This window comes from Oncorhynchus masou, chromosome 21, assembly GCF_036934945.1.
Source record: "Oncorhynchus masou masou isolate Uvic2021 chromosome 21, UVic_Omas_1.1, whole genome shotgun sequence".
Classification (NCBI taxonomy): Eukaryota; Metazoa; Chordata; class Actinopteri; order Salmoniformes; family Salmonidae; genus Oncorhynchus; species Oncorhynchus masou.
The window spans coordinates 802,501-819,983 of NC_088232.1; the positions used below are offsets into that span (position 1 = coordinate 802,501).

Genomic DNA, 17,483 nt, shown 5'->3' on the forward strand with positions numbered 1-17,483 from the left:
GATAAATATACCATTTCAGTCCCCTATACTACCAATATGATAATGACAGGCTGTGGTCCGATTTTTGAAAAGCAACATTTTGAAAGCAAAGATTGACATTTGTTCTGAGAAGTATTGCAGTTCTATAAAAGTTATAGTCACTGAAATCAAATGTTTCTGGGGAAAAGGATGACATGTATTCTTTCCCGTTCAAATCACAGAGTCAAATGTTTTGTCATTCTTTCTCTGTCTGTCTCCCTCTGTCTGTCTGTCTGTCCTCCCATAGTATTTGGTTGGACTACCTCTTCAGCTCATGTATACAATATTATAACACGCACTTCTAGCCATCTTGGTCCTCCAAATATTTAGCATACAGACTCCTCATGTTTATTCAAAGTGCTGGGTTACACTGTTTATGACAGATATGCCGGCCAGGGTCCTATGGGAGGGGGAAAAGAAAACGAATCCAAATGAAAAGTCATGATTCATGACACAGATAGTGTATAAACTAAAAAATACTCTGCCTGCTAGCTGCTTGGACCTTGAAAGCACAATTTCCTAGTTCCACTTTACGCAATTTTGATTGGCTCTAAACCGTGCACAGACAACTTAGTATTGCATTACTCTGAATACTGAGGGAGCTGCCTGAGAGGCGAGGTGGGTGGTCCACCTCCACTATCATTACAACCAGGGAGCTTGATTGATATTTCCAGAAGGAAATTAATAATGCCATCAGTGATTGCTGTTGCTTCAGTGTGTTTGTGTGTATGTATTTGTGAGTGTGTGTGTGTGTGCGTGCGTGTGTGTGTGTAGGGAGAGGTGAAATTTAGAGTTTAGGTCTGAGCTTCATGCTCAATGCATTTAGTCTGTGAAATTGTATTAAGGTCCTTTAATGACATGTATGCCTTAAACGGACACACTTATACAACAAGCTGCTATAGAACCAAAAGGGGTTCTCCGGCGGTCCCCATAGGAGAACCCTTTGAAGAATCCCTTTTGGTTCCAGGTAGAACCCTTTCCACAGAGGGTTTTACATTGAACCCAAAAGAGTTCTATCTGGAAACAAAAATTGTTCTACCTGGATCCAAAAGGAGTTCTTCAAAGGGTTCCCCTATGGGGACAGCTGGAGAACACTTTTGTGTACTATAACTACAGGATCATTTGTACATTCTCATCATAAAAACTCTTTCTTTGAAAAGGAAATCCTGCGAAAGTAGTACTGAACTCCATAGCCATTGCATGCAAGTCTTCCAATGACACTCACTAAATATCTTCTAGTGCTCTTGTCTATCAAGTCCATATCAGGGACAAATGTCTCTCTCTCTAGTCTCGTTTATACCTGGAGCTAACAGGCGTCCTGTGCCCTGATCTTGCCCACATTTTTTAAATTGTGACACTTATCGGTCTGCTGTGTCCATATTGTGACCATATTTTCCTGGTCCTTCCCTGTATGCAAATGATTTGACAGATATTATTTCGAACAAATATGTATTTATTTATTTGAATTCACATATTAATGACAGTCAATGGTGCCACCTGTCAATGATTTTAGAGGGAGGGATAATAGCCAGTTTCTCTGTCCAGATCCAGCTATGCAACGCGTGCTTGACTTCCTCCGGAGGTGGGCTGGAAGATCTGATCACGTGTCTTGATAGTTTACACCTGTCTAAAAATGTGGGCTCAATCAAGTGGCACCGATGCACCAAGTCTGGAACCAACAGGAACCTGAACAGCTTCTACCCCCAAGCCATAAGACTGCTAAATAGTTCAATAGTAATCAATAGCTACCTGGACTATCTGCATTGACCCTTTTTGTACCAACTCTTTTGACTCACATATGCTGCTGTTACTGTTTACTGTCTATCCTTTTGCCTAGTAACTTCCCTACCCACATATGTACATATCTGCCTCAAATTACCTCATACCCCTGCATATTGACTCGGTACTGGTGCCCCGTGTACACTGAGTGTACAAGAACACATGGATCTTTCCATGATGTAGACTGACCAGGTGAATCAAATCAAATTGTATTTGTCCCATGCTTACTTACAGGTGAAAGCTATGATCCCTTATTGATGTCACTTGTTAAATCCACTTTAATCCATGTAGATGAAGGGGAGGAGACAGTTTATTGAAGACCCGGAAGTAAAAGTCCCGTAAGTAAGCTCTTAGTCAACACCTGTTGTTCACAAAGCATGTGACAAATACAATTTGATTTTATTTAAACGGGGCTTCTCTCTCTCTCTTTCTCCCTCCCTCTCTGAACTTTAGGGAACACTTTGGCCGATGATCCACATTGGCCCTTGGGCTGGCTTTCCCCAAACATTTTCTCAACATCTGTCATGACTTCCGCCGAAGTTGGTCTCTCTCCTTGTTCGGGCGGCGTTCGGCGGTCGACGTCACCGGCTTTCTAGTCACCACCGATCCATGTTTCATTTTCATTTTGTTTTGTCTTCATTATACACACCTGGTTTCCACACCTGGTTTCCATGTGTCTCTCCTCAGGCCGGTGGTGGCTGATCTGCTCCAGCAGTCTGAGGTGCGGTAGGTCCCTCCGCCCCCTCTGGACATCGAGGGGGCCCCGGCGTTACTGTGCGAGCCATCATGGACTCAAGACGTCGGGCGAGGGTCCTTCAGTACCTGGTGGAGTGGGAGGGGTACAGTCCGGAGGAGAGATGCTGGGTGCCGGTGGAGGACATCCTGGATCTGTCATTACTTCAGGAATTTCACCATCTCCACCCGGATCGCCCCGCGTCTCGTCCTCTGGGTCGTCCCCGAGGCCGGTGTCGGCGCGCGGCTCAAGGGGGGGGTACTGTCACGACTTCCGCCGAAGTTGGTCCCTCTCCTTGTTCGGGCAGTGTTCGGCGGTTGACGTCACCGGCTTTCTAGTCACCACCGATCCATGTTTCATTTTAGTTTTGTTTTGCCTTCATTGTACACACCTGGTTTCCATTCCATAATCAATGTTCTTTATTTAACCCTCCGGCTTCCCTTTCTGTTTTGTGAGTGATTGTCATTGTCATGTGGGTTCGTTCTTTGTGTTCTGGATATTTGTATTTTTCCTTGTTGGAACATTGCTTACATTTTGAGTAAATTCAGATGATTACTCTGTGTCCTGCGCCTGACTCCGCTTATCCATTCACCTAATCGCTGACAACATCCCTCTGTACACTTTACCTAGCTGGAGAAAAAACTACTGTGATGGTGGAAATTTGGTGAGTAAAATCAAATTTTATTTGTCACATGCTTCGTAAACAACAGGTGTAGAATAATAGTGAAATGCTCAGTGACGTATATGAAATGAAGCACTTCCTAGCACTGGGCACAACAGACAGACAGACAGACAGACAGACAGACAGACAGACAGACAGACAGACAGACAGACAGACAGACAGACAGACAGAGGGGGCAACCTATGTCAATGGATAGTGTTCTTTTACTAAGCAAACATCACTTGCTTATACTGTTAATTGTCACGTTCTGACCATTGTTCATGTGTGTTTTCCTTGTTTTAGTGTTGGTCAGGACGTGAGCTGGGTGGGCATTTGGTTTGTCTAGTTCTATGTTTGGCCTGATATGGTTCTCAATCAGAGGCAGGTGTTAGTCATTGTCTCTGATTGGGAACCATATTTAGGTAGCCTGTTTTGTGTTGGGTTTTGTGGGTGATTGTTCCTGTCTTTGTGTTTGTGGCACCAGATAGGACAGTTTCGTTTTTTTCACGTTTCTTGTTTTGTAGATTGTTGTACTTTCATCTTTATTAAAGATGTACAAAACTAACCACGCTGCATTTTGGTCCGCCTCTCTTTCACCAGAAGAAAACCGTTACAGTATCACCCACCACAACAGGACCAAGCGGCGTGGTGACAGGCAGCGGCAGCAGCGAAAGGAGGAATGGACATGGGAAGACGTTTTGGACGGCAAGGGTTGTTACACTTGGGAGGAAATACTGGCTGGAAGAGATTGCCTCCCATGGGAACAGGTGGAGGCACTTAGGAGAGCAGAGGCAGCCGGAGAGAGGAGCCGGCGATACGAGGGAACACGGTTGGCAAGGAAGCCCGAGAGTCAGCCCTAAAAATTTCTTGGGGGGTCACACCGTGAGTGTGGCGACGCCAGGTAGGAGACCTGCGCCAACTTCCTGTGCTTACCGGGGGGCTAGAGAGACCGGGCAGGCACCGTGTTATGCTGTGGAGCGCACGGTGTCTCCAGTGCGGGTGTATACCAGCTCCTCGTATCGGCCGGGCTAGAGTAAGCATCGAGCCAAGTGTCATGAAGCCGGCTCTACGCATCTGGTCTCCAGTGCGTCTCCTTGGGCCGGCTTACATGGCACCAGCCTTGCGCACGGTGTCCTCGGTTCGTCTGCATAGCCCAGTGCTGGCTATTCCACCTCGCCGCACTGGCAGGGCGACCGGGAGCATTCAACCGGGTAAGGTTGGGCAGGCTCGGTGCTCAAGAGCTCCAGTGCGCCTGCACGGTCCGGTCTATCCAGTACCACCTCCATGCACCAGCCCTCCGGTGGCAGCTCCCCGCACCAGGCTTCCTGTACGTGTCCTCGGCCCATTATCACCAGTGCCAGCACCACGCACCAGGCCTATTGTGCGCTTCGCCTGTCCGGCGCTGCCAGAGCTCCCGCCCCTCAGTCCAGAGGCGCCAGAGCCGCTCATTCCAGAGGCGCCAGAGCTCCTCAGTCCAGCGTTGCCAGAGCCTTCCTCCTCTCCAGCGCAGCCGGAGTCTCCCGCCTGTCCGGCGCTGCCAGAGCTTCCGCCCCTCAGTCCAGAGGCGCCAGAGCCCCTCATTCCAGAGGCACCAGAGCTCCTCAGTCCAGCGCTGCCAGAGCTTTCGTCTCCAGCGTTGCCGGAGCTTCCCGTCTGCACAGCGCCATCAGAGTCGCCAGTCTGCCCAGCGCCGCCAGTCTGCCCAGCGCCGCCAGTCTGCCCAGCGCCGCCAGTGCCGCCAGTCTGCCCAGCGCCGCCAGTGCCGCCAGTCTGCCCAGCGCCGCCAGTGCCGCCAGTCTGCAAGGAGCCGCCAGTGCCGCCAGTCTGCAAGGAGCCGCCAGTGCCGCCAGTCTGCAAGGAGCCGCCAGTGCCGCCAGTCTGCAAGGAGCCGCCAGTGCCGCCAGTCTGCAAGGAGCCGCCAGTGCCGCCAGTCTGCAAGGAGCCGCCAGTGCCGCCAGTCTGCCAGGATCCGTTAGATCCGCCAGTCAGCCAGGATCTGCCGGAACTGCCAGTCGGCCAGGGTCTGCCAGAACTGCCAGTCAGCCAGGATCTGCCAGAGCCGTCAGTCAGCCAGGACCCGCCAGTCTGCCAGGATCCGCCATTCAGCCAGGATCCGCCAGTCAGCCAGGATCCGCCAGAACTGCCAGTCAGCCAGGATCTGCCAGAACTGCCAGTCAGCCAGGATCTGTCGGAACCACCAGTCAGCCAGGATCTGCCAGAACGACCAGCCAGCCAGGATATGCCAGATCCATCAACCTGCCTGAGCTTCCTCTCAGTCCTGAGCTTCCTCTCAGTCCTGAGCTTCCCCCCAGTCCTGCAGTCCTGAGCTCCCCCTCAGTCCTGAGCTCCCCCTCAGTCCTGAGCTTCCCCTCAGTCCGAGCTTCCCCTCAGTCCCAAGCTTCCCCTCAGTCTTGAGCTACCTCAGTCCTGAGCTGCCCCTCAGTCCGGAGCTGCCCCTCAGTCCAGTGGGGCCCGTTGTTAGGGTTCCTAGGCCAAGGTTAGCTGCGAGGGTCGCCACTCAAGGGACGCTAAGGAGGTGAACTAAGACAATTATGGAGTGGGGTCCACGTCCAGCGCCAGAGCCGCCACCGCGGACAGATGCCCACCCAGACCCTCCCCTATAGGTTTAGGGTGTGTGGTCGGAGTCCGCACCTTGGGGGGGGGGGTACTGTTACGCTCTGACCATCGTTCGTGTGTGTTTTCCTTGTTTTAGTGTTGGTCAGGACGTGAACTGGGTGGGCATTCTATGTTGTGTGTCTGGTTTGTCTAGTTCTATGTTTGGCCTGATATGGTTCTCAATCAGAGGCAGGTGTTCGTCATTGTCTCTGATTGGGAACCATATTTAGGTAGCCTGTTTTGTGTTGGGTTTTGTGGGTGATTGTTCCTCTCTTTGTGTTTGCTGCACCAGATAGGACTGTTTCGGTTTTTTCACATTTCTTGTTTTGTAGATTGTTGTACTTTCATCTTTATTAAAGATGTACAAAACTAACCACGCTGCATTTTGGACCGCCTCTCTTTCACCAGAAGAAAACCGTTACAGTTAATACTAATAGTGGAAGGATGTTACGCTATTGATTTACACTCATAGAACAGTAAAAGACTGTCCGGATCGACATGTCATCTCAGAAATCTAGAAATCTAAGGCCAAATATACTAGCTCCTGTAGACAACCTCTGCGTGCTCAGATCTAACATTACGAGGATACATTTAAGGTGAGGTCACTGTTCCACACCATGGCAGAAGGCCTCAATCTGTCTCCATTTGTAATCATCCTGCAACAACCTATCATTTCCTTTCCTGCTGAATCAAGGATTGTTAGTCACATAGAAATATAATGAATAGATTCTATGACTATTTTCTACGGGTTGTTATTCAAGACGAAACATTCTGCTCTATGCTACATCGTCATCCTAAACGTCATCATCAAACAGACACTGTGACGAGGTTTTCAGACATGCTATAAACTTTAATAGACATATAGATATTTCTGAAAAGAAACAAAGATAGCCCTAGGTTTTATTTACAATACATGATCAAAATCCTCACATACAGCGGCAAAAAACAATTGTAGAGAACTTAAATAACTTTGTTTGCGTAACTACTTAAATAATGAAAACGGTTACTCTATTTTATTCACACCACGCCGTCTCAGCAGCTAAAATGCAAGTTTCACATTAAGTGCTAAAATTATAGTATCCACTTTACAGCATGAGTTCCATTTGACGCATTATAGACCAGAGAGAACACTGGCGAGACAGAGGTTCAACAACTGCTGTCACTGAAGATACAGAGGAGAAAAACAAAACAGAGAGAGAGAGTGAGAGAGTAAGAGGAATTGGAAGACCCTGAACACTTCTAACCATGCTTAGAACGGGAACTCAAAACAAAATATGATCATAGACATAAAGACATTCCAATTGTGTGGGGGGGCAGGCACTTAAAAAAAGACAACATTGGCACAGGATGTAAGAGGTTGCTTTGATCTTTGCTGAACTACTGTCAGGAGACTCAAGATTAATACGGTATCAAGGAATTTGCAATGGCACTATATCAAATGAACCAATCCTGATCAACCTGTAGATTAGTGGCGTTACGCGATGTGTTTTATACAGTCTTCAGAAGAAAGACAACACATCGATGGGCTCCAACATAATTAGTCTTTTTTTAATTGTCGTTTGGCTCGCCGAAGACGGTTTAGATCCCTGGCTTTGAGGTGAGCAAAGTCTTCTTTATGCTGTTCATTTGATAAGGGATCACAGTTCACCACAAAGTGGATTAAAGAAGTCTGGGTTCATACTTGACACATTTTATCATTCCATCTGTCTTATCTGAACGTCTCACAGTATGTAGAGTAGAGCGTCTGGTGTGAAACCACCTTTCATCTGATCTACCTGGAGGAACTCTTCTCATCCGACTGGGAACAGGCTCCAATAAGTTGGTGGCCTAAAACAAAGACCAAACACCGAGCGGTATGCTGCAGTGGAGCGCCACAGACAGAGGCGTACTGCGGGAAGGAAACACAGAGAGCCTTGTGTTGTGTCTCAGTGGTCGGTTCCAAACTCTTCCATTTAGGTGTAGACACGCGTGGCCTTTAACACACGGTGCTGATCTGTACTGCACGTGTCACTGTGTGTTTTTATACAGTGGGAAAACACTGCATACATTGTGTTTCTGTGTTAGCAAAAAAAAGACCAAAAAAATTTCGATTTTTTTTTTTAAGCTTAATGCAAAACCACTTTCTACAAACACCGTCCTCTCCCATACAATATCACAGTTAAAAAAATAAACCCTCCTCTATCGAAACAATAGTAACGCTATATTATTTAGCAAGGCTAAGTAGTACTTAGTTCAGCTCTTTATGTATGAAATATACATCAGCTTCTGTCCCTGTAGAACGACCACTGAAGTTGTGTAGCGTGCGTATGTGTGTGTGTGTGTTCAGTGTGAGAGATTAAGAGTGAGATTTGACCTGCTGCGTGCCACTGTGTTAGTGTGTGACAACGTCACTGCTGTATGACACCGTACTATAGTCCCAAAATAATCGTCTGCCCTTGATTGTGAAACACAAAAAAAAACATTACATTACAGTGCGTGGAGTTGATGACTCCATTTCAAATGTATCAAACTGGCGTTGACATTGGGAGTGCAAAGCTATGAGCTCTATCCTAACAATGTCATAGACTCTGTCCCTAATGGCACCCTTGTTCCGTATGATACTCACTATTTTTGACGTGGGCCCATAGGGCTCTGGTCAAAAGTAGTGCACTCTACCGGGAACAGGGTGCCATTTGGGACACAGACATATAAACTCTATCGATACCTGTTGAGTCCAAAGACAGTCATTCTTCAGCTATGGATCCATTCTGTACATTGGCAGCATGTCAAGTGAGCGATGAACAACAAATCTATACCGCTGTATCATGAAGTATCATAATGTAGCTTTTTCTATGAAGATGTGCCCACAAAACATCACCCGGAGAAAACAGTGGGTCAAAATAACAATAATCATTATTATTACTGTGACATTGGTCTATTGGTCATTCATATTAGTGCCTTTAGACAAGATAGTACAGGACTCTGTATGGGGCTCTATACACGGCACAGTAAGACTATCAGAAACTCTTCAGTCAGTGTCAGTATTATTGCATTGCTGATGCTGAAGAGATTGGCATGTTCATTTAAAGGCTGTATATAGACTGTGTTGTGTTGGTGAAGGCAGACCCAAAGCTAACCCCCAGTATTGGGCTGTCCACTCTCCAGTCCTGGGGGATAACTTAAGTCACCACGCCTCCGCCCGCCTCGCCGTGTTTCAGCTCAGCCGACTCCCCTTCGCTCTCTGTAAGGCTTCAGTCAAAATGGCCGCTGTTTTTTTGTTGTTGTGTTGAGAGAACCGCGAGGGGGTCTCCCTCTGTTCTCAGCAGGGGTGCAGTGCTAATATCAAGTCATCTGCATGGGGGTTCCAGAGTGGGAGAGAAGGAGAGTATAAAAGAGCTTATGTAGCCACAGTGGAGGTCCAACCATTAGACCAGAGACGACGATTGCCATGCATTCAACCATCACGTTGCTGTGTCTGTCTGTGTGATGGTCTCTGGAGGGATGCTTGGCCTGGATGATGCTTGGCCTGGATGCCTGGTGTACGTAGCCTACCGGAGCTTATGGGCAGGAAGATGACCAGAGTCTGGGTGTTGACGGGGACAGGATACGTTCAGACAGGGGGGTGTGTCTCAGGGGTGATTCACGGAGGAGGGAGGCTCTGCTAGGGCTTCTCCGGTGGTTGAGCAAGGGGGCCGGAGGGAGGGGGGGGGTTGCGGTGGGAGTGGACCCCCTCCCCATGCCCCTATACCATGTAGCTAGTGAGATTCAACAGGTACGAGGTCATGTCTATGATGTGGTCCAGGATGCCGTCCTTCTCCTGGTCGCTAGGCATGCCCCGCTCGCCCTTCTCACACTGGGCACCCGAGTAGCCGCTCTTACACAGGCAGCTGTGGGGCTCAACACACACGCCTCCGTTGCGGCAGGCCGGTTCGCATTTAGCTGAGAGAGAGAGAGAGAGAGAGAGAGAGAGAGAGAGAGAGAGAGATTATCTTGACAAGCGATAACAAAACATTCATAAACCCTTTATGTGGGTCCACTGTGGATCCAAAATAGTCTATTTGATAAATATCAACATTACTCAAGATATACAGTAGAATTCTTCACATTATTGTGTAACTCTTGTTATACAGTAGGTCTCAGCTACTCTGCAGAGGGTTATTATGTTCTACTAATATTCTAGGTTATGGTTGAACACTTCAAACAGCACTTTTCTCTGACTCACCCACTCTGCAGAAGGGTCCCTCCCAGCCGTTGCTGCAGCAACACTTCCCGGTGGGGGTGCAGTGTCCGTTCTTACACTGCCGTGAGCAGGCCGTTCCCAGCAGCTCCGGGGCCTCCACCTGTCTCTGACACTCCTTAGGGACCGTGGGCCTGCAGGGGCCACACAGGGAGGGCAACGGTCACACACTCTAAAGGCTCATGCACACTGTTCTGAGTCATTACATACGGATATGTGGCCTTTCTTTCACACACCATATTCTCACACACACACACACACACACACACACACACACACACACACACACACACACACACACTAGAGGCAGCAGAACACTTAACCATGCACAACAGGGAAGAGGAAACGGCTCCAACAGAATGTGCCTTTACAGAACATTGATGTGATGGAAAGGAGTCATGGGGAGAATGAATGTTTGAGTACGGAGAGACTCTGTGTGTGACAGGGTTCTTTCTGGAATATTCTGTTTCTGGAATGTTTTTAAATGAGTTTTTGAGTATAATAATTAATTTGGAGCATCAGAGGTTGGGAGGCTGGGAGAATGGTGGACAGACTGAATGACTGGACCAGGGTTTTATTTCCACTGAGGACATGAGGCTCTCTGTTTTCCATACCACTACCACTGTGTGTGTATGTGTGTGTGTGTTTGTGGTGTGTCTAGGCCACCGGGAACAGGCCACCGAGAACAGCCATTTGCTGCTGCAATTCAGCATGACAGGAGACTCATAAACACCCTCCACACACACACACAGATGTAGCACACACCCGCAAACATATCCAACCACACTGCCAACAGGCAGCATACTAAACAGACATATTGTGATCATCTCATAACAAGACAAACATTGAACACACGCACTGGCCCAAAGGAGGCTTAGAATATGATCATTTCATATCACGCTCCGGCCCGGGCTCAAAAACCTGGAAATAATATAGCAGCGTTCTACGTGATGGAATTCAAATGTGAATTGCCTGTTAGCTTGTGTGTGTTCCTGTGTGTGTGGATGGGGCCAAACAGCATTGACTAATGAGACAAGACAAGCCTCAGCCAGGCAGTGTATTGACATATCCATCAGGCACACACGCACACACACTACACACACACACACACACACACACACACACACACACACACACACACACACACACACACACACACACACACACACACACACACACACACACACACACACACACACACACACACACACACACACACACACACACACACACACACACACACACACACACACGCACACAGCTGGACTCTCTGCCTGCTGGACTCTGCCTGCTGGACTCTCTGGGTGCTGTAGAGACCTAATGCTGTAGATAAATAACGCTGAGAGATATCAAATTAAATTGATTCATATAGCCTTTCGTACATCAGCTGATATCTGAAAGCGCTGTACAGAAACCCAGCCTAAAACCCCAAATAGCAAGCAATGCAGGTGTAGAAGCATGATAATGCTGTAGAGACATCTAATGCTATAGCGAGATAATCCTGGAAAGAGTATAATGCTGTAGAGAGATAAAGCTGGGGAGAGCTCTAATGCTGTAGAGAGATAATGCTGGGGAGAGCTCTAATGCTGTAGAGAGATAAAGCTGGGGAGAGCTCTAATGCTATAGAGAGATAAAGCTGGGGAGACCTCTAATGCTGTAGAAAGATAATGCTGGGGAGAGCTCTAATGCTGTAGAGAGATAATTCTGGGGCGAGCTCTAATGCTGTAGAGAGATAAAGCTGGGGAGACCTCTAATGCTATAGAGAGATAAAGCTGGGGAGAGCTCTAATGCTGTAGAGAGATAATGCTGGGTAGAGCTCTAATGCTGTAGAGAGATAATGTTATAGAGATCTAATGACCAATGGACAGACAGGAGCCACAACTGAATGTGATATTGGGGTCTGGTTGTGAATGAACTGACTTACTGACTGGTTGGTTAGTGCTCAAAGGAGGGGCTCCTGGCCTGTGTTGTGTGTGTGAGTGAGTTAGGGGGTCCTGGTCAGGGTTCTGGGGGTATGTGAGAAGGGTGTTGGACACTGTGGCTGGGAGAGTGTTGTTCTGACAGCCACATTGACTGATGGCAGTCCCGGGGCAGTACCAGAGCCTAGAGGGGGTCTCTAGAGGGGTGGGGGGGGCGATTCCCATGCTCCGCTCCCCTCAGAACCCACCCAACCCTGTGCCTTTTCTCATCCACACTCTGGGCCTTTGTTGTGACAGGCTGCACGTAGTTAAAACAGAGAGAAGGAGGGACAGAAAGAGAGAGGGTGGGAGAGTGATGGAGTTGGGAGAAAGAGACCAGGGTGAGAGAGAGAGAAAAGGGGGACAGCTAGTCCCTGGAGGATTGGGGTACAACACTGTTAATAGTGTCAGGCGGGCAGGGGTCAGCCACGGCTATTGCCCCTCATCAGTTTGTATTAGTACCATGGGTGGCCATGGTCCGGGTGAAAACAACACCTGCCTGAGCGCCACTTGACAAAGGCAGCTGGGTCAACAGGCACTGTGGGAATGTATAAACTCGGCGAGGACACTTGCATAAAACACAGACTGATGAAGACTGATAAATTAAAGGAGGGCCGCTTATTAGTTTGAGTGTCCACGGGGCTGGGCCAGGCTGGTCCCAATGATTTATATATACACTAGATGACTAATAGGGGGCGCTGTTTTTAAGCCCCCTGAGCCTCCATCTTGGCACTCCCTCACATTGAAATTTTGGGGGGGAGCTTTAGACATGCATTTATTAATGTCTATATTCGTTTTTTGCCACATTCATTCTATTACAGATACCTTAATGCATAATCTTAAATTATATTATGTGAGCTAAACATAAACATTTAAAAATATATTAAAACATTTTCTTTAAAGTATATATTTTTATTTATTACTAATGTTACTGTCACCGCTACAACAAAAAAATACTTCAACACATGTAATTTTGTCATTAAAACATTTAATTGAAATACTGTAGAATTCCATTAATTCCTATGGAGGACTGCTCCTACTGGGGGGAGTGCCAATATGGCCGACCGGTGGCTTCAAAAACTTCTCAATGGCCAATACATATCATCAGCCATCTAGGGTTTGTATACATTATTGGCTGGTTCCCAACACTCTTAGAAAACAGGGTTCCAAAGGGGTTCTTCGGCTGTCCCCATAGGAGAACCCTTTTTGGTTACATGTAGAACCTTTTTAGAACCATTTAGAACCCTCTGTGTTCTACCTGGAACCATACAGCGTTCTTCAAACGGTTCTCAAATGTGGACAGCCGAAGAACCCTTTTAGGTTCTAGATAGCTTCTTTTTTTCAAAGTGTAGTCCTAGTGGCTGGAGGGAGGCGGGGTGGTGGTGGGGTGGAGGGATGTATGGAGCTCTGCTTGGCTCAGCTGCCTCCCTTCCCACCTCCCCCTTTGTTCCAGAACAGGAGACAACCGCCAGGGACCATATGCTGAGCCTGATCCCTGATCAGCTCCCTCTTACTCACAACACAGCCCTCTTTATAATATCTCACCGCCTCAAAAGTCACCCCAGATCAAATCATACAGCTGATTGATATAGGGGATGCTATTAGTGAGGGATACTCTAACAACTATCAGATGTATTTCACTTAAAGCTTTGATAGTGATGGGTGGCTGATAGCCTGGGAGTTGGTGGGGAGGGTTTTTGGGAAGGAATGTGTTGGGGCTATGTGCTGGGGCTTGCTTGATTGGCATGAGGTGTATGTGAGAAAAAAGCCCTGGAGTGGTGTACATTGTGCCTCCCAACAATGGCTAAATCAAACGGCCCAGTGTGAGTCCTTTGGCTGTTTTGTCATCCGGCTCCATTGTTTGGGGGCTTCTTTGTGGTTTCATCCCTTGTTTTAATTGTGTCAGAAATGTACTGTGTATTGTAGGAGCCAGGGCCATTCAGTGGAGCAGCTTTGTCAAGGGCAGGACCACAGTAGTGCAGCAGCAAGATTTAGGAGGGACATCTGAATAAAAGAGCTAGCTTTTTTAGCCAGCATATTGGGAGCTGGGAGCTACCGTACCACCCACGCACGCACGCACGCACGCACACACACACACACACACACACACACACACACACACACACACACACACACACACACACACACACACACACACACACACACCTCCCTGCTCCTTCTCCCCAGTGCTTCCTGTAATTTGTGATTTTCACAGTGACTTCATAAAGGAGGTCCCAGAGCCCTATTCTATGTCCACTGGGTCTTCTCAGCCTCTTTACTCAACACAATTCAACCAGAGGACTGCACCTGACTCAACTAAACCCTAAATTGTGTGAAAAGTATATTATGACACAGGAGAACCATTTCCTCCCTCTTTGCATAAAAGAACGGTTTAAATGGAAAGACAACTTTTTTCATTGCCATTATCAGCAGGAGTTCTTACTGTTTCAACTGTCTCTCCCCCCATTCAGGTTCCAGATGGAATCGTGAGGACTGGATAGAATTTGGTTTTGAATAAAACATGGCTCTGTTCCTTCCATTCTTATACGCGATAAACAACCTGGCAGTTACATACTGTACAGCTTTACAATGTGGCCAGTGACATCCTCCCCCACATAACCAACCCACCCAATACCCAGAGGCGGTGTTTGTTTGTGTCTCTCCTCTCTCAAGGAATAGAGCCCTCCTCCTCCTCTGCTTCTAAATGGATGTTAGCACCAGAAATAAATAAAAGTCTCTCTCTCTCTCTCCCATGGGGACCTCTGACTGCGTGTGGCAGGGCAATTGAGATAAGACATATTCAATGAAGCATTGCATGTCTCAATCAGACATTATTCTGATCTATTTATAGAGAGAGGGGAAAAGGAAAAAATTAAAAACAGAGCTGAAACCCGTTGAAGCCTTGGGGAAGACGGCATATCGTGTGTGTGTGTGTGTGTGTGTGTGTGTGTGTGTGTGTGTGTGTGTGTGTGTGTGTGTGTGTGTGTGTGTGTGTGTGTGTGTGTGTGTGTGTGTGTGTGTGTGTGTGTGTGTGAGAGTGTGATGCATATGGACTAGGTTTGAATCCCGGGCAAGCAATTTTTAAACAGCTCTGTCTCCTTCCACAGTAGAGCCAGTAAACAATGCCACATGATCCTACTCTGCCTCTGTGTTGTATATTTAGAACTGAAATCTCTCTCAGTATAGAATTTCCACGCCAGTGTCCACATGGGACAGTGACAACGTATAATGATGTTACTGAGACGCATGGTGGCCTATTTATTATTGGACGGTACCCGACTGACAAACAAATACCTACAAATGAAGTCAGCGCGCTGCCGGGACGTGTGTTTACCCCAAAACATTGCAGGGGGGTTTAGGTGATTTTCCTCTTTCACTCCCCTCCCCAGCCCCCTACCTCCTAAAGCCCCCCTCCTCTTCCCCAAACATACATGTAATGAAAACACCATGTGGGTGGATGGTGGATGTTGTGGGACCCCCGGACCACCAAAGGCTCGCCTCTCAGAAATACAAGTCTTCTGTAAAGGAGGAGGGTGAGGGGGCGCCAGGTACCCCAGAAGGGGTAGAGGAGGACGGGTGGCCCATCAGACGTGATAACGCAGCAAGGTCAGAAACGTTAGCTGCCTCCATCCCTCCCCCTCCTCCCTGTAACGAGATACTAATAGCGAAGTGAGTGAGTGTGTGTGTGTGTGCGTGCGTAGAAGCCGAACTCCCAGCACCACACAGGCCACTATACAGACTAAACAAGCCCAATATATGGGTGGAAAGAATTGTTGTTTGGGAAAAATGTGTCCAGCCAAAAAACATAAATAAAACGTTGAGCGGAGCAGCAAGGGGCCCGTAGAAACATCTGTGGCGTAATTAACTGTGACTTGGTTGGTACTGTCAACACCTTCGCAATAATTAGCCAGGGATCTGTTTCTATTGTCCCACACACGCAAGCACACATACGCACGCACGCACACACACACACACACACACACACACACACACACACACACACACACACACACACACACACACACACACACACACACACACACACACACACACACACGCACGCACACACACACAAACACACACACTCCAATAAAGTGAAATGGACTTAAGGAAACATTATTCTGTCTCCTTCCTGGACTTAACTCCCACTGTAAGCCCAGTGTTTTTAGATGCTCCACATGCCTCCCTGCCAACTTCACTTAAGCTGAAGGACCTAAACCTACATGAGGATCTCTAGTTCTCCATTCCAGCGTGCTGAAAAGGGGGACTGGATCGTTTCTGGGTGGCTGAGGGTGGAAAGACACAGCTTGAGGAGCGATTGGTTTGAATTAGAAAGTGAGAGGATCTGGTTGTGTTCAATGTAATGTCTCATGATTCAGACTATATATCAGTGACATTCATGTCTCAGATGTTGGCTGCGGTGGAGGGGGACTTCATACAGCCTGTATACGTAACTCCTGGTGTGCTGGGTTTTTCACATGTACTAGGGTTGACTCAAACATCATTTGTTAAAGATTCATGATTATCGAAAATATTGAATAGAGTAAAACACATGGTAAAATGTTTAGCAAGCATACAACAATGATTAACAGGCAACCATCTCCTCTAGTAATATTTATCACCAGAAACTCCAGCACATTATCAGCTGTGTGCGACCTGGATTGTTGGGACGCAGCGGGGCACATTGTTGGGACACAGCATCCCTTCCTTAAAACCCAAACCACCAGGTATTCCAGTCACATGTAACAAATCCCTCCCTACGACTATGAGGAAAACATTACCACTCGTCGACAGGTGCCCTCCGTTCTCTCCAGGAGTGTATAAGCACCCCGGTCAAACGCTACGAAAATACCCAGCGAGCCACGTGTGCTCTCTATCCTCGATCTCTCTCTCTCCTCGCTATCTCTCTCTCCCCCCTCTCCTCACTATCCTCTCTCTCTTTCGTCTCTCCTATCTTCCCTCACTCTCTAACAGGGCCCGTTGGAAGTGCTGGTGTTAGAAACGGTATGCTTACTCTCCAATTACCACGCTGAGATTTGTGTTGGCCGGGGAACCGGCCGGAGAAGAGCCCTGGTGTGTGTTTGTGTGTGTGTGTGTGTGTGTGTGTGTGCGTGTGTGTGATGTATTGAAGAGGTGTAGAAAACAAGGGATGAAGGGAGGTGTGACGTTCCCTCTCCCTGTGAAGTTGTGATCCTGGACTGCCACTATATCTGCTATGTGTAGGTATATGGGCAGGCCACATACACACACGCACACAAAGAAAGTTGCGTTCTTTACCTTTTAGGGTCCACTAGCTTGTAGAGCTTCCCACTGTGTGACTGAGCCATGCTTTTACTGGTGGCCAGGATGTACACTTCACCTGGGGGTGAGGAGAACAGGGGTTACATGGGAAATGTAGTCCAGTCATCAGCCCTATCTAGAGAGAGCAAATAAGAGAAGAGACGAAGCGAGAGAGAGAGAGAGAGAGAGAAGAAGGACAACCAGTTAATAAGCCCTGTTGCC

At 47.7% G+C, this 17,483-nt stretch overlaps 1 protein-coding gene across 1 annotated transcript in view; it reads right to left on the minus strand.

Moving 5' to 3' along the window:
- Positions 1-6,689: 6,689 nt before the first annotated feature.
- Positions 6,690-17,483, minus strand: part of LOC135507566 (hedgehog-interacting protein-like) — a 49,841-nt gene continuing 39,047 nt past the window's right edge. The window contains exons 11-13 of the mRNA XM_064927084.1: positions 17,259-17,340; positions 10,009-10,157; positions 6,690-9,725 (exon numbers count right to left, since the gene is read on the minus strand). Coding sequence (XP_064783156.1) covers positions 9,529-9,725; positions 10,009-10,157; positions 17,259-17,340 — 428 coding nt within the window. The 3' untranslated portion in view covers positions 6,690-9,528. The remainder of the gene's footprint in view (positions 9,726-10,008; positions 10,158-17,258; positions 17,341-17,483) is intronic.